The sequence below is a fragment of the Mustela nigripes genome, chromosome 5, assembly GCF_022355385.1.
Source record: "Mustela nigripes isolate SB6536 chromosome 5, MUSNIG.SB6536, whole genome shotgun sequence".
Taxonomy (NCBI): domain Eukaryota; kingdom Metazoa; phylum Chordata; class Mammalia; order Carnivora; family Mustelidae; genus Mustela; species Mustela nigripes.
The window spans coordinates 26,386,684-26,405,307 of NC_081561.1; the positions used below are offsets into that span (position 1 = coordinate 26,386,684).

An 18,624-nucleotide genomic window follows, 5' to 3' on the forward strand; every position below is an offset into this window, starting at 1 on the left:
ATTTAGTGTCCATAGAAATTAGAGACTGGGTTTTTTTTTAATTTTTTATTTTTATAAACATATATTTTTATCCCCAGGGGTACAGGTCTGTGAATCACCAGGTTTACACACTTCACAGCACTCACCAAATCACATACCCTCCCCAATGTCCATAAGACACATGCACCCGAATGTTTATAGAGACTGGGTTTTAAGGATAATGTGCTAATTTATGAACTGAGATTTAATATCTACGGAAAGGGGAACAATATAGCAAAGGCACAAATGAATGGAGTCTTTGGTCATTAACAGGCATTTGATTTAGCTAAGTGGTCAAACTGTATGACAGTTCTTTGGTTGAAGCATACTATTTTAAGATACTAAATTATATGAGCGTTTTACTCTATAGGTATATACACTGGTTACAGTGAGGAGTATAAAGAAAGATCTATTCAAATGGATAAACACCCATACATGTGTTCATCTACTCATTCATTCATTTATTTACTTGTTAGCTAAATGTCTTCTAGATCTTACATTTTTGCTAACATAGACAAACACTATGATAAATGGTAGACACTCTTTTTAATGTAAATATAACTCATTTTCTGGTGGAAGAAACGAAAATGTAAGGTGAAAAATGCAGTATCTTTATATGACTTAATTTAAGTCATATTATTTAAGTCACTGGGCATGGTGCTAGTAAATTAGGGTAGCTTTGATGCTGAACACTGGGTGATATACTGAACTAATGAATTACTGAAAATTATATCAAAAACAACTGATGTACTGTACCTTTGCTAATTGAATTTAAATTTAAAAATTAAGGGGGAGAATGAGCTAGGGGAAATCGGAGGGGGAGGTGAACCATGAGACACTGTGGACTCTGAGAAACAAACAGGGCTTTGGAGGGGTTTTGGTGGTGGGTATTAAGGAGGGCACATATTGCACGGAGCAGTGGGTGTGGTGCATAAACAATGAATCTTGGAACACTGAAAAAAATAAAAATAAAAATATGATTTCTTAAAAAAATTAAGGTAACTTTTTTTAAATTGAAATTTAATTTAATTAACATATAGCGCATTACTAGTTTCAGAGTTAACGTAGTGATTCCTCAGTTTCATGTAACACCCAGTGCTCATCACCTCAGTGCCCTCCTTCACCCATCACCCAGCTCTAGGGTAGCTTTTTATTTACTTATTTTTTCGCCCGTGTTAAACTACTTTTTTTTTTTTTTTTTAAATTTTAGTCCTCAGAAAGGCAGTTCAATTACTGTGGAGTACTGGGCACAAGACAAATTAGCAGCACTATATCCAGTAGGCCACATCATATTTTATTTCCTTTCTTTTTTTAATTTAAATTCAATTAGCCTTTGTAGAGTACATCATTTGTTTTTGGCATAATGATAAATGATTCCTTAGTTTCAAAGAACACCGAGTGTTCATCATATCACCTGCTCCCCTTAATGCCCACCCCCCAAATACCCCATCCCCACATCCACCTCCTTTTCTCTAACTTTCAAAACTAAGGATACACTGTATATTAGTTAATTGAACATAATTTTAAAAATAGGGTATCTTTCTATTTTTTATTTTTTATTATGTTATGTTAGTCGTGATACAGCATATCATTAGTTTATGATATAGTGTTCCATGACTCATTGTTTGCCTTTTTAAAATTTAAAATAAAACCAGTAGTCTGGCCATAAATTTTGAAAAATCAATGTCATTTGGTAATTCCTATAGGAAGATGACAATATTAAAGAAAACCCAAACCACAGTATGTGTTTAATTTGCTTTGACTTAGTTAATGACATACTGAAGAGACAGTAAAACTTTTCATTTAAACATTGTTACTCTTTGCTAGGCAGAATTCATATTTAATGTTGAAAAAAAGTTGCTTCATATCCTTTAATTTATCACTCTTAGTGCTAGATAATAACATTGATGAATCACTCACTTCTGTGTGATTTTTTAAATTACTTAATAATATGAATATGTCATATTTTTCTTGTAATCACTTGGCCAATTTATTACACACATCATTCTCCCCCATCACCACTTGAAATAAATCTACTTTGCATATTCTACTTCAGAGTGGAAGACATGTTCAGTCACTACATCTGTATCTTTGGGGTAAATACCCAAGAGTGCAATGGCAGGGTCATAGGGAAGTTCTATTTTTAATTTCTTGAGGAATCTCCATACTGTTCTCCAAAGAGGCTGCACCAACTTGAATTTCCACCAACAGTGGAAGAGGGTTCCCCTTTCTCCACATCCCCTCCAACACATGTTGTTTCCTGTTTTGTTAATTCTGGCCATTCTAACTGTTGTAAGGTGATAGATATCTCAGTGTGGTTTTAATTTGAATCTCCCTGAAGGCTAGTGATGATGAACATTTTTTCATGTGTCTGATAGCCATTTGTATATCTTGATGGGAGAAGTGTCTGTTCATATCTTCTGCCCATTTTTTGATATGTTTGCCTGTTTTGTGTGTATTGAGTTTGAGGAGTTTATTATAAATTCTGGATATCAACCTTTTGTCTGTACTGTCATTTGCAAATATCTTCTCCCATTCCGTGGGTTTCCCCTTTGATTTCTTGACTGTTTCCTTTGCTGTGCAGAAGCTTTTGATTTTGATGAAGTCCCAAAAGTTTATTTTCACTTTTGTTTCCTTTGCCTTTGGAGACATATCTTTTTTTTTTTTAATTTTTTATTTTTTATAAACATATATTTTTATCCCCAGGGGTACAGGTCTGTGAATCACCAGGTTTACACACTTCACAGCACTCACCAAATCACATACCCTCCCCAATGTCCATAATCCCACCCCCTTCTTCCAAACCCCCTCCCCCCGGCAACCCTCAGTTTGTTTTGTGAGATTAAGAGTCACTTATGGTTTGTCTCCCTCCCAATCTTGAAAGAAGTTGCTGTGAATGATATCGAGGAGATTCCTGCCTATGTTCTCCTCTAGGATTCTCATGGATTCCTGTCTCACGTTGAGGTCTTTTATCTATTTTGAGTTTATCTTTGTGTATGGTGTAAGAGAATGGTCGAGTTTCATTCTTCTACATATAGCTGTCCAGTTTTTCCGGCACTATTTATTGAAGAGACTGTCTTTTTTCCACTGTATATTTTTTCCTGTTTTGTCAAAGATTAATTGACCATAGAGTTGAGGGTTCATATCTGGGCTCTCTACTCTGTTCCACTGGTCTATGAAGTTATTAACAACAGTTATATGCCAATATGCTTTGCAACCTAGATGAAATGGATGCATTCCTGGAAAAATATAAACTACCAAAATTGAACCAGGAAGATATCGACAACCTGAATAGACCGATATCTAATAACGAGATTGAAGCAGTGATCAAAAACCTCCCAAAAAACAAGAGCCCAGGACCTGACAGATTCCCTGGGGAATTCTACCAAACTTTCAAAGAAGAAATAACACCTATTCTCCTGAAGCTGTTTCAAAAAATTGAAGCAGAAGGAAAACTTTCAGACTCTTTCTATGAAGCCAGCATTACCCTGATCCCAAAACCAGGCAAAGACCCTACCAAAAAGGAGAATTTCAGACCAATATCACTGATGAATATGGATGCTAAGATTCTCAACAAGATCCTAGCCAACAGGATCCAACAGCACATTAAAAAGATTATCTACCATGATCAGGTGGGATTCATCCCTGGGCTACAAGGATGGTTCAACATTCGCAAATCAATCAATGTGATACAACAAATTAATATGAGAAGAGAGAAGAGCCACATGGTCCTCTCAATTGATGCAGAAAAAGCATTTGACAAAATCCAGCATCCGTTCCTGATTAAAACGCTTCAAAGTATAGGGATAGAGGGAACATTCCTGAACTTCATAAAATCTGTCTATGAAAGACGCACAGCAAATATCATCCTCAATGGGAAAAAGCTTGCAGCCTTCCCGTTGAGATCAGGAACAAGACAAGGATGCCCACTTTCACCACTCTTGTTCAACATAGTATTAGAAGTCCTAGCAACAGCAATCAGACAACAAAGAGAAATAAAAGGTATCCAAATTGGCAATGAAGAAGTCAAACTCTCTCTCTTCGCAGATGACATGATTCTTTATATGGAAAACCCAAAATACTCCACCCCCAAACTACTAGAACTCATACAGCAATTCAGCAACGTGGCAGGATACAAAGTCAATGTGCAGAAATCAGTGGCTTTCTTATACACTAACAATGAAAATACAGAAAGGGAAATTAGAGAATCAATTCCATTTACTATAGCACCAGAACCATAAGATACCTGGGAATAAACCTAACAAAAGAGGTAAAGGATCTGTACTTGAGGAACTACAGAACACTCATGAAAGAAATTGAAGAAGACACAAAAAGATGGAAGAACATTCCATGCTCTTGGATCGGAAGAATAAACATTGTTAAAATGTCTATACTGCCTAGAGCAATCTATACTTTTAATGCCATTCCGATCAAAATTCCACTGGTATTCTTCAAAGAGCTGGAGCAAATAATCCAAAAATTTGTATGGAATCAGAAGCGACCCCAAATCGCTAAGGAAATGTTGAAAAAAATAAAACTGAGAGCTTGGGGTACCAGCTGGGGGGTATTATAGAGGGCACGGATTGCATGGAGCACTGGGTGTGGTGAAAAAATAATGAATACTGAAAATAAATAAAATGAAAAAAAAAAAAAAAAACTGGGGGCATCACGTTACCTGATTTCAAGCTTTATTACAAAGCTGTGATCACCAAGACAGCATGGTACTGGCATAAAAACAGACACATAGACCAGTGCAGAAGCTTTTTATCTTTTTTTTTTTTTTTTTATAAACATATATTTTTATCCCCAGGGGTACAGGTCTGTGAATCACCAGGTTTACACACTTCACAGCACTCACCAAATCACATACCCTCCCCAATGTCCATAATCCCACCCCCTTCTCCCAAACCCCCTCCCCCCAGCAACCCTCAGTTTGTTTTGTGAGATTAAGAGTCACTTATGGTTTGTCTCCCTCCCAATCCCATCTTGTTTCATTTATTCTCCTACCCACTTAAGCCTCCATGTTGCATCACCACTTCCTCATATCAGGGAGATCATATGATAGTTGTCTTTCTCTGCTTGACTTATTTCGCTAAGCATGATACGCTCTAGTTCCATCCATGTTGTTGCAAATGGCAAGATTTCATTTCATCAAAAGAAGCTTTTTATCTTGACGAAGTCCCAGAACTTTACCTTTGCTTTTGTTTCCCTTGCCTTTAGGGACATGTGTTGAAAGAGGTCAGTCACTATGGCCAATGTCAAAAAGGTTACTGCCTGTGTTCTCCTCTAGGATTTTGATGAATTCCTGTCTCACATTGATGTCTTTCATCCACTTAGAGTTTATCTTTGTGTATGGTGTAAGAGACTGGTCCGGTTTCATTCTTCTGTATGTGGCTGTACAATTTCCCCAGCACGGCTTCCTGAAGAGACTGTCTTTTTTTCCATTGGATATTTTATCCTGCTTTGTTGAAGATTAGTTGATCAAAGAGTTGAGGGTCCATTTCTGGGGTCTCTATTCTATTCCATGGATCTATGTGTCTTTTGTGTGCCAGTACCATATTGTCTTGGTGACTATGACTTGGTAACAGAGCTTGAAATCAGGCATCATGATGTCCCCAGCTTTGATTTTCTCTTTCTACATTCCCCTGGAAATTTGGTGTCTTTTCTTTTTCCATACAAATTTTAGAATTGTTTGTTCCAGCTCTGTGAAAAATGTCAATGCTATTTTGATAGGGACTGCATCCAGAGGGTAGATTGCTCTAGGGCTAGTTTTTTTTTTTGGGGGGGGGGGTCTCATCTTTCATTTTTAAAATTTTTTAAATTTAATTTTTTTTCAGTGTTCCAAGATTTATTGTTTATGCAGCACACCCAGCGCTCCATGCAATACATGCCCTCCTCAATATCCACCACCAAGCTCACCCAACCCCCACCCTTCTCCCCTCCAAAATCAACCCTCAGTTTGTTACTTAGAGTCCATAGTCTCTCATGGTTCATCTCCCCCTCTGATTTCCCCCAACTCACTCTCCTCTCCAACTCTCAGTGTCCTCCATGTTATTCCTTACACTCCACAAGTAAGTGAAACTATATGATAATTGACTCTCTCTGCTTGACTTATTTCACTCAGCATAATCTCCTCCAGTTCCATCCATATTGATACAAAAGTTGGGTATTCATCCTTTCTGAGGGAGTCATAATACTCCATTGTATATATGGACCATATCTTCTTTATCCACTCATCTGTTAAAGGGGATCTTGGCTCTTTCCACAGTTTGGTGGCTGTGGCCTTTGCTGCTATGAACATTGGGGTACATATGGCCCTTCTTTTCATTACATCTGTATCTTTGGGGTAAATACCCAGTAGTGCAATTGCAGAGTATTGTATCAACATAGAGGGGACCAGAGGAGATTATGCTGAGTGAAATAAGTCAAGCAGAGAGAGTCAATTATCATATGGTTTCACTTAACTTGTGGAATGTAAGGAATAAAATGGAGGACATTAGGAGAAGTGAATTGGGGTAAATTGGAGGAGGAGATGAAAAATAAGAGACTGTGGATTCTGACACTGAGAATTCTGAGAAACAAAAAAATTCTGAGGGTTTTGGAGGGCAGGGGGTTGGCGGAATGGGTGAGCCTGGTGTTGGGTATTAAGGAGGGCACGAATTGTGTGGAACACAAGGTATGGTACATAAACAATGAATCTTGGAACATTGAAAAGAACAAAAATAAGATGTTAAAAAACAATAACAAAAAGAAAGTATAACACACTGTTGCTTTAAGAATATCTTATCAAAAAAAATTGGGAAGTGTCACACACACACACAAAAAGAATATCTTATCATTAAAAAGGAAGACAAGTAAAAAAAAAAAAAAAAAAAAAAAAAAAAAAAGGAAGACAAGGGCCTGGCATGTCTCTCTGTGTATTGTAGTAAGCATATTCGACACTGTGGAATATTGCTCCAGTACAGGTACTGGTAACACAGAAGACTCCAGCTTTGAATGTGTTCCAAGGCAGGTCTACACTACAATATAAGTCACCTGAAACCTGAGCCATACATTTTTTTAAGGCCTTATGGCAGTAGAGTTTTAACTTCTGGTTAGAAAAAAAAAATAATAACTTCAGGATATGCCAAGTTTATGGGGAAACCAAAAGAAAACTGAGGAGGGAGTTGAGGGAAATTAGAAGGGGAGGTGAACCATGAGAGACTATGAACTCTGAAAAACAACCTGAGGGTTTTGAAAGGGTGGGGGTTTGGAGGTTGGGGGAACCAGGTGGTGGGTATTAGGGAGGGCACAGATTGCATGGAGCACTGGGTCTGGTGCAAAAACAATGAATACTGTTACGCTGAAAAGAAATAAAAAATTTTTTTAAAAAAGAAAGAAAACCCTTAGGGTTTTAGGAAAACCCTGATATTTGTACTAGAGGATTAAACACCTCTTGAAAAACAGCCTCTGGTGTGCTGCTCGGAAATAAAAACAGAAATAAACTATTGGAACTACATCAAAATACAAAACTTTTGTACAGTAAAGGACCATCAACAAAACAAAAAAGCAACCTACTGAATGGGAGAAGATACTTGCAAATGATATATATGATAAGGGCCTAACATCTAAAATATATGAAGAACTTATACAAGTCAACAGAAAAAAAAGTAATCTGATTGAAAAGTGGGCAGAGAGACTGAATAGACATTTTTCAAAAAAAGACATACAGATGGCCAACAGACACATGAAAAAGTGTTCAACATTACTAATTATCAGGGAAATTCAAATAAAAACCACAACGAGATATCACCTTACATTGCTAGAATGGCTAAAGTAAAAAAGACAAGAAATTACAAGTATTGGTAAGGATTGCAGAAAGAGGAACACTCATGCATTATTGGTGGGAATGTAAATTGGTGCAGCTATTATGGAAAACAGTATGGAGGTGCCTCAAAAAGTTAAAAATAGAATTACGATAGGATCCACTAATTCCACTATAGGGTATTGACCCAAAGAAAACAAAAACACGTACTTGAAAAGAAATATGAACCTCTATGCTTATTGCAGTGTTATAAATTATACAAATTATAGAAGCAACCCAGTGTGCATCCGAGATTAATGGATAAAGAAGATGTGGTATATATGTGTATAGGGACATCCCTATGCTGTTATACTGGATCCGGAGTTCCTTTCCAGTAGTTCAATTCCTAGATCTTGGAAAAGTGTCTCCATGTCTATAAGCTTCCTACATCCAGCTTTATGTTGTTTTTCCTCTAAGAGTCCCTGATGGTACATGTTAGCCAAGTCCTACAATTTTAGAATAAGCTACTTCCTCTGATAGCAGGGACCATAGTCATGACTCTCAGGTGCTGATTAAGGGCCATGAGAGATTTTGAGGAAGGACTGTGTCATCTTTACATTATCTCCAGGCAAGTGGAGCCTTCTCTTCTCTATCAAGATGTGGGAGACTCATTTCACCAGTTTGGAAGGTTCAGAGAAATCTGCAAGTTCATGTTGAGATGCAACTAAATAGATAGCCACTACCCCAGGTCTCATTGTCTGAATCCTTCACCATATGTGTCTTGGCTTTACCATAAAAGGACTATTGAGATTATTTTGTCTCCCTTGCAGCCTTGTGGCCCTAACAACTAAGCCCTGTGTTTGATTTTCAACAGTCTTTCCTATATAGCATATAGGAATTTCCTTTGATGCTTACATGAAAACCTATTTGCTTTTGTAACATTCCCTAAGTTAGCATTCTCAAAGTGTGTCCCTGGACCTGAAGCATCATCATCACCTGGGACCCTGTTAGAAATGCCAATTCTTGGGCCTCACCCCAGACCTATTGAATCAAGAACTCTTGGTAACAAGCAGTTTGAGACCACAACACTAGCTTGATAATTGGTTGGCTGAAGAATACTATTCTTTTTCTTCAAGGTTCCTAAGACAGTCATTGAAAACCAGAAAACCTAATAATAATCTAATTATCACTACTCCCATATCTCTCAAGGATTAAATGTACCATATACCCCAATGCTTCTCCTCCTACATGTACCTCCTCCCAAGCCATACCAGGTAAGACCATTCATTAGTGATGCTGATGTTAGAGCATGCTGTGAGTTACCACAATTCCATTTGCCCCAAATTAATGAGACATTTGTTGCTGTCTGGTGAGTGATGCCTCTTGTGAAAGGTCATCTAAGAATCTGCTTTCTCCTCTTGCAACTCTGCTTAGGTGCCCTAAAAATAAGAAAGAGAAGAAATTGAGAGAAGAAATTAGGTTTGAACACTTGATATAGGAGGTGATTTCAAGAAGAATGAGTGAGGGAAGCAGAGTGAGAGAGATAAGAAAGCAAACCAGCCTAAGGGTGTAGTAGCCAAGTTGTGCACGATGTGAGCTCAGTTCTCCCAGGACCGCCTGAAAAGCATAGAGGAGGTATGCTTCTGCTTGAAAGAAGGGTTGCATTTCCCACTAATTACCACCCTGCCTTGTTTGAAGATTTCCCCTAGGGTCATTAAATCTCTTGTGTTTCTGCGTGGCACTTGTCTAAGTGCCAAGTTGGCTCCCTGTGTGTCAGATAAAGCCTTGAAGCAGACAGGGAAGACATACGCAGCCTGCTCAAAATGGGTCACTGTCAGGGTGTGTAAGATTAATCTGGGTTCACACAGAACTGTTCGTTGCCACTCTGCTGAAATCAGAGGTGGGCTGAGAACCTGAGCTATATTGGCACCAGAGACACCTGCCTTAGAAGGTGAGATGTAAATATTGTAAATATTGTGTTCCGCACTGGCAGCCACAGGAATCACACTGAACTGAGTCTCAGGAGTTTTTCCTGTAGTGACAGGCAGAGGAGGTGAGCTAAGAGAAAAATCACAGGGAAAATTGATATTTGAGGGAACAAGACAAGTATTAACAGGACAGTGATGAAGAGAATTCTTATATATTGTGCAGTAAACAGTTAATCAAAGACTCTCTCCTCCAATGCATGAACCTTTGGAGAAGAGTTGATCCAGGGAGAAAACATACATCTCTAATGGTGAGAAAGTAGAAAGCAACTGAAAGAAAGAACATGGATTGATGGAGATACAGAAACATAGATAAGGATATAAATAGGTATAAACATTACTATCAAAAAATAAAGGAAGGAAGGAAAGAAGGAAGGAAGAAGAAAAGCAGCAAAGAAGGAGCAACCTTAATAGACAAAGAATTCAAACCTGTTATTGGAAGTGGATGAAAGTCACAGGATAGAAGAGGAGGTGGTGGTGATGCAACATGGGGGCTTAAGTGGGTAGGAGAAGAATCAATGAAACAAGATGGAATTGGGAGGGAGACAAACCATAAGTGACTCTTAATCTCACAAAACAAACTGAGGGTTGCTGGGGGGAGGGGGGTTGGGAGAAGGGGGTGGGATTATGGACATTGGGGAGGGTATGTGCTTTAGTGAGTGCTGTGAAGTGTGTAAACCTGGTGATTCACAGACCTGTACCCCTGGGGATAAAAATATATGTTTATAAAAAATTAAAAATTAAAAAAAGAAGAAGAAGATGAGAAAATCTGCAAGACTCTGAGATTCTTTTAAACTTCACACTTTATTCTTCCCCTGAAGTATCAAACTCAGATTTACAAACACAACGCTAGCATTTCAACTCTACTTTGCAAAAATGCTACAGAAAATAAAGGAACAATAGTACAAAGAGGACTGAGACTGGAAGAAGAGGTATGGATTTTCTGAAATGCACAGTAGTGAAACAAATATATGAGACATGAGTGATACCGTGTTTGGGAGCTACCTGTGAGCATGGGGACTGCTGACTGATGGGTCTACTTGTGGTGTGTGGATAAAGTCAGATACAATCCAGTACAGTGGATCAGATAGGGATCAGTAAGGCCAGGATATTTGGAGAGGAACTTTGAGCAAGTTGTGTGAAAGCAAAAACACATAATGCTGTGAAAACTTTAGATAAATAACTGCATGATGATTTCTCATGTTCTTCAACTGGTTAAACTGAGATCAAGAATTCACCTCAAAATTATGACTATAAAATAGATTGTATAAGGTCCTGCCATGATTTTTCTGAGAATTCTTGCTTGTGTGGGCCATTTGACCAACTTTATTTTTTTAATAGGATTTTAAACATTTTGAACTGTATTTCCAAGCATTTCATTTTCTCCAGTTCACTTATCATTATTAGGACTATTTAAAAGTGATGAAAATATATGAGAAGGTATAGGAAGATGAATTAAGCATGTTTCACCACCTGAAAAAAAAAATTTCTGTGAGGGTTAAATAAACTAATCCATTTGGGAATTGTCAGTTACATGGTAAGAGCTCAGGCAAGTTTGGCTGTGCTGCTACTGATCCTAAATATCTGTTTCATTTGTAGATCTCTAATTAAAATCTCTCTCAATTTATTGATTATAGGTGCATTTTCTCAACTCTATGTGGAATAATTTGGGAAAGAAATGATAAACTATAAAACATAGAGGTGGGAATATTATCTGCAATTCCATCATTAGGATTTTTTTATGTTTATTTTATTTTATTTTATTTTTTCAGTGTTCCAAGACTCATTGTTTAGGCACCACACCCAGTGCTCCATGCAATATGTGCCCTCCTTAATATCCACCACCAGGCTCACTCAACCCCCCCTCCCCTCCCAAACCCCAAGTTTGTTTCTCAGAATCCACAGTCCCTCATGCTTCATCTCTCCCTCCAATTTCCCCCAATTCACTATTCCTTTCCTTCTCCTAATATCCTCTACCTTATCCTTTATGTTCCACAGGTAAGTGAAACCATATGATAATTGACTTTCTCTGCTTGACTTATTTCACTCAGCATAATCTCCTCAGGTCCCATCCATGTTGATACAAAAGTTGGGGATTCATCCTTTCTGATGGAGGCATAATACTCCATTGTGTATATGGACCACATCTTCCTTATCCATTCGTCCGTTGAAGGGCATCTTGGTTCTTTCCACAGTCTGGCAACTGTGGCCATTCCTGCTATGAACATTGGGGTACAGATGGCCCTTTTTTTTCACTACATCTGTATCTTTGGGGTAAATACCCAGTAGTGCAATTGCAGGGTCATAGGGTAGCTCTACTTTTAATTTTTTGAGGAATCTCCATACTGTTTTCCAACGTGGCTGCACCAACTTGCATTCCCATCAACAGTGTAAGAGGGCTCACCTTTCTCCACATCCTCTCCAACACTTGTTGTTTTCTGTCTTGTGAATTTTGGTCATTCTAACTGGTGTAAACTGGTATCTCAATGTGGTTTTGATTTGAATTTCCCTGATGGCTAATGATGATGAACATTTTTTCATGTACCTGTTAGCCATTTGTGTGTCTTCTTTGGAGAAGTGTCTGTTCATATCTTCTGCCTGTTTTTTGATGTGATTATCTGTTTTGTGGGAGTTGGGTTTGAGGAGTTCTTTATAGATCTTGGATATCAGCCCTTTGTCTGTATTGTCATTTGTGAATATCTTTTCCCATTCCATGAGTTGCCTCTTTATTTTGTTGACTGTTTGCTTTGCTGTGCAGAAGCTTTTGATCTTGCTGAAGTCCCGAAAGTTCATTTTTGCTTTGGTTTCCTTTGCCTTTGGAGATGTGTCTTGAAAGAATTTGCTGTGGCTGATGTCAAAGAGGTTAATGCCTATGTTCTCCTCTGGGATTTAGATAGATTCCTTCCCCACGTTGCGATCTTTCATCCATTTTGAGTTTGTCTTTGTGTATGGTGTGAGAGAATGGTTGAGTTTAATTCTTCTATACATAGCTGTCCAATTTTCCTAGTACCATTCATTGAAGAGACTGTCTTTTTTCCATTATATATTTTTTCCTGCTTTGTCAAAGACTGTTTGACCACAGAGTTTGCAAGAAAGTTGAACTCTCTCTCTTCACAGATGACATGATACTTTGTATGGAAAACCCAAAAGACTCCACACCCAAAGTACTAGAACTCATAGAGCAATTCAGTAATGTGGCAGGATACAAAATCAATGTACAGAAATCAGTTGCTTTCTTATACACTAACAATGAAAATATAGAATAGGAAATTAGAGAATTGATTCCATTTACTCTAACATCAGGAACCATAAGATACCTTGGAATAACCTTAACCAAAGAGGTAAAGGATCTGTACTCAAGGAACTACAGAACACTCATGAAAGAAATTGAAGTAGACAAAAAAAGATGGAAAAGGATTTCATGCTCATGGATCAGAAGAACAAACACTGTTGAAATGTCCATACTGCCCAGGGGCATCTATACTTTCAATGCCATCCTAATCAAAATTCCACTGGCATTCTTCAAAGTGCTGGAACAAAGAATTCTAAAATTTGTATGGAACCAGAAAAGACCCTAAATTGCTAAGGAAATATTGAAAATGAAAAACAAACTGGGGGAATCATGTTGCCTGGATTTCAAGCTTTACTACAAAGCTCTGATTACCAAGACAGCATGATACTGGCAAAAAACAGACACATAGACCAGTGGAACAGAGTAGAGAGTACAGATATGGATCCTCAACAGTATGACTGCATTCCTAATTATTTTAGAAAGGAGATTATATAGACATATAAAATTTCTTTTTTCTTAATGATGCCACTCATATTCTCTGCAAAATGTTGCCTATTTATTTTGATTTTTTTCATCTGGAATAAACATTTGAATAGTGTCATCATTATCATGGTGATAATTGTAGCTAACACACATCACATAGTTACCATGGGCCAGGCTCTCTCTCTCTCTCTCTCTCTCTCTCTCTACTTGTATCTCTCTCTCTTTCTCTCTGTTTTCTTTGTGTTTTCACATTTAATTCCTCCAACACCCATAGGTAATTTCTATGATTGTCCTCTGTTTTCCAAATAGAAAATCTAAGGAAAGAACTAAGGTAAGAAAGAAAAATTTAAATAGCTTTCCTAAGATCACATAGCATTAAGTAACAGGAGGAATTCAAGCTCAGAAATCAAGAGAAGGTGAGAAGGAATGAGAAGGAAGAAGGAGGAGATTGAAGGACATGATGGGAAGACAATGGGAGGAGAATGTTCAGATAAATTGAGATATAAAGATAAAGAGAAACAAGCCAAAAAATATGAAGACATAAAAGCCAAAAGAAGATATGGTTAAACAGTAATTTTTATTAAAAACTGTATGATAGGGTGCCTGTGTGGCTCAGTGGGTTAAACCGCTGCCTTCGGCTCAGGTCATGATCTCAGGGTCCTGGGATCAAGTCCCGCATCGGGCTCTCTGCTCAGCGGGGAGCCTGCTTCCTCCTCTCTCTCTCTCTTCCTGCCTCTCCAACTACTTGTGATCTCTCTCTGTCAAATAAATAAATAAAATCTTAAAAAAAACTGTATGATAAATGTTGTAAATGTACAATATTTGAAAGCAAAGATAGGATAGTCTCTTATTACTTAGCAAAGTGAATTTCACTAATAGCTGTTTAATATATCCTTTACATAATATTTATAATGAGAAATTCTAATTGGGTAAAATATGAAGAAGACCAAAAAGAGGAAAAGAAACAGAGACTTAATGAATGACATGTATCAAAGATTAGGAGAGGTCACTGAATCTTTTATTTTTCCCTAAACTATAGGTAGCAGAATCTCATCTTTGAGTAGGAAGGAGTCAAATAAGTCATACTGCCCCTCTTTCTGCCTCTGTATTGGAACCATCACAGGCTTTTGAGCACTACTTTTGAACGATTTTCCAAAGAGGTGACTGCTCCAGAAGCTATGATCACAATTTGCAATGACAGCCACAGTGATTTCATCCTCCTGGGCTTTTCTGAGAAGCCATATTTGGAGAAGATACTTTTCTGGGTTGTTCTGATCTTTTATTGTTTGACTATTGCAGGAAATACAGTCATAATTCTTGTTTCCTCGAAGGATCCTAAACTCCACATCCCCATGTATTTCTTTCTTTGCAACCTTTCCCTGCTAGATCTCTGTTTCACCAGCAGCTGCGTTCCACAGATGTTAGTTAATTTCTGGGGTCCAAAGAAGACCATCAGCTACATTGGCTGTGCCATTCAACTCTATGTCTTCTTATGGCTTGGGGCCACTGAATGTGTCCTTCTTGTGGTCATGGCTGTGGACCGCTATGTGGCAGTGTGTCATCCACTGCAATATACTGCTATCATGCACCCCAAACTCTGCCTGGAGCTGGCCATCCTTGCATGGGGGACTGGCCTAGTTCAGTCTCTGATCCAGTCTCCTGCCGCCCTCCAGTTGCCCTTCTGCTCCCACCGCAAGGTGGATGACATTGTGTGTGAAGTCCCAGCCCTGATTCAGGCCTCTAGTGCAGACACCACCTACAATGAAATCCAGATGTCCATAGCCAGTATCATTCTCCTGGTGGTACCCCTGGTCATCATTCTTTCCTCATATGGGGCTGTTGCTAAGGCTGTGCTGAAAATAAAGTCAGCTGCAGGGCAGAAGAAGGCATTCAGCACCTGCATTTCTCACATTCTTGTGGTGTCCCTCTTCTATGGCACGGTCACAGCTGTTTACCTCCAACCCAAGAACCGCTATGCTCAGGAACAGGACAAGTTCCTCACCCTTTTCTACACTGTTGCAACCCCATCCCTTAACCCACTCATCTACACCTTAAGGAACAAGGAGGTCAAGGGGGCACTAATAAGACTGGGGAGGAGGACCTGGGATTCCCGGAATAACTGAAGTGGCTGACATATATTGGTCTCTAGCTTAACTTGTGAAGAGAGAAGAACCTCATGGCAAAAAGCTGAAGATTTACCATCTAACCCCAAAGTAGGGGAGAGTTAGCTGTATTTCGTTCACCCTGAGACTTCAGCCCCATTCATCAGTGACTGATTAGGCCCTCACTTTCTTTGGGGTGCTGACTGAGGCATAGTATGATATAGAAATGACTACACTTAACATTGTTCTCTTAAAGAATGCTCAATACAATTGAAACACAGAGAAAAATAAAAGACCAAGCAATATATTTTGTGTCTTGACATTTCTTTCTTTTTCCTTCTTTCTATTTTCCTCCAAGCTCAACCACAACTTTCATCCAAATGATCAGCCCAAAAAGGGTCTGAAAGTTTTGAGACAGAAAACTTTAAGGAACTTCTGTGTTCTCTGGCACTCTGATCTGGTGGGTCTCAGTTCCCAGTCACTGGAGCCTTGTTGCCACAGCAGGACTATTGCTGATGCATCATGTGCCCAGAACTACCCAGTGCAAGGTGTCAGCCAAGTAGAAGTCCACATTTACCACTTTTAGGGTCCAGATTCTTAGTTTGAGCCCTGACATGCCAAACCCCTAATTACAGGAATAGACTTGATTTTTTTATTCATTTTTAGATGCTGTTATAATCAAATAGCTTTCTTTTGACCAGATCCAATTCTTGTTCATTCACTTTCCATTATACATCTATTATGTAGTAGGGCTGGGGATATAATGGTAGATAAGAAAAAATCATCAGCACCATGGAGCTTATGGTCAAATGGTGAGTGCAGATACTAAACAAAATCTTCTGTATTGCTTAGTGGAGAGAGAATTGTTCTCCAGTTCCTGCCTCAGGCTGATTACCATGCTGCATGCATTTGGACTTTTGAATATCATGAACCAAAGATTTATTTGTGTTGCTTTTTAGCTATTGCTTTAAGTGTTGACTGTTCTCATTAGTTTCATTAAAATCGTAAGTATAAATTATTGGCTTTGTTGTATAGATTGTCTAGTTAACCGTGTTCTATCCTTAGTTGCCTTTCATTCACTGGTGCCAGTTTCCTATATAGGTGGAACTAGGATCAGGCCCTGTTGCTCTCACTTTCTGCTCAGAAATAACAGCATAATTTCTGTGAGGATGTAACGTAGTTTCTCACTGTCTATAAAAAACAATGCTTATGGGGTGCCTGGGTGACTCAGTGGGTTAAAACCTCTGCCTTCAGCTCAGGTCATGATCCCAGGATCGTGGGATCGAGCCCCGCATCGGGCTGTCTGCTCAGCAGGGAGCCTGCTTCCTCCTCTCTCTCTGCCTGCCTCTCTGCCTACTTGTGATCTCCGCCTGTCAAATAAATAAATAAAATATTAATAAAAATACTTATTAAATTTTGATATCCTTCTGCTCAGTTGCAAAGAATACAGGGAATGACTGAGAAGAAGACAATAAGGACACAGGTTGTTTTGTGGCTTTACTCTGAGCTCTCCGTTCAGGGACATCCTGGGCAGGGGATAGTTGTGATGGGTGTTATTGGCTCATGGTGTGACATGGTCAATAAGTAGTAACTGTCCTGGAGGTGAAAGTAGGGCTGCGGGGGGAGGGATTCAAGATGGTGGGGGAGTAGGGGATGTCATTTCAACTGGTCCCCTGAATTTAGTTGGATATCTATCAAACCATTTTGAATACCCACAAAATCAGCCTGAGATGTAAGAATATATATATCTCGATCTCTAGAAGCAGAAAATCAACTCCTTTTTGCAAGTGGGATGTGTGCAGTTGTGAATCTGTAGGGATATATCAGAAGATAAGCAGAGTGAGGAGGAACCCTCCATAAGCTGGCTTCTGGAAAGTGATAAAACACTGGAGCACAAAATCAGAACCTTTAGAAATCTACTCTAGTGAGAGACCTCCCTCTCTGAAAGGGGCTCTGGAAATGAAAAAGCAGAATTCTAGGTAGGTCACTGTGGTCTCAGGATATGAGGAGCCACAGGGTGAAAGGGGGTGCCTAACCCAGTGCACTGCCTGAGCAGTGGAGCCAGGAAGCATGTTATGGTCAGTGAGCCCAAGAGGGGGCTCTCAGCTCAGATCATTATGAACCTTGAGCTGCACTGGTGGATAATCACTTTTTTCTTGAGCAGCCTGAAAAAGTCTAGAACCAGTGCCTGCAACTGGGCAAAAGCTCACAGGGTGGTAGTGGCCCAGGGTGGCACCCAGACATGATCCAGCAGCTTCAGGTGTCTGCAGGAGCATGTGGCTGCTTGTGCTTTTGGAAGCACAAAGGACAGTGGCACTCCAGGGCCCTTGGGACTACCTTTGAGAGAGTTGCAGTGGACACGCACAATGAGAGGCTACAGTTTGGGGCACAGACAGAAGTGGAGACTCTGTCCTGGAGAGTTTATTAAAGAGAACAGATTGTAACCTTTCTGCTCTGGGCCAGATATTTGGGCACAGCCATTTTTGCCCTAATCCTCTGAAGGGGTGTGAAAAGCCTCCAGGGAGCAAAAGCCAGAGGACCAGTTTCCATTGAGCCCACACCCATGAGAGGGGGTGGGACAACTTTGCCCAGGCAGGGATACCTGAGAAACAGCATGGCAGGCCCCTCTCCCCATGAAGACAGGTTGAAGAACAAGTGGACAACAAGCCTACAGATCCCATAAGACTGTAGAATTCCAACACCATGGGAAAATAGCATATTGAGCTCTAGCTCCTGCTGCATGACTTATTTTTCAGATAAAATTCTCCTTTTCCATTCATCTGTTGATGGACATCTAGGTTCTTTCCATAGTTTGGCTATTGTGGACATTGCTGCTATAAACATTTGGGTGCACATGCCCCTTTGGATCACTACGTTTGTATCTTTAGGGTAAGATTTCCATTTGCAACAACATGGATGGAACTAGAGCGTATCATGCTTAATGAAATAAGTCAAGCAGAG

The 18,624-nt window shown here is 39.3% G+C and overlaps 1 protein-coding gene across 1 annotated transcript; it reads left to right on the plus strand.

Moving 5' to 3' along the window:
* The first annotated feature begins 14,739 nt into the window (after positions 1-14,739).
* On the plus strand, positions 14,740-15,684 carry LOC132018556 (olfactory receptor 2H2-like). The gene has a single exon (XM_059401515.1). The coding sequence runs from the start codon at positions 14,740-14,742 to the stop codon at positions 15,682-15,684; it is 945 nt and encodes a 314-aa protein (XP_059257498.1).
* The last annotated feature ends 2,940 nt before the right edge of the window (positions 15,685-18,624 follow it).

Excerpts from the sequence above, each read along its gene's own strand:
- LOC132018556 (XM_059401515.1), top strand. The coding sequence starts at position 14,740 with ATGATCACAATTTGCAATGACAGCCACAGTGATTTCATCCTCCTGGGC.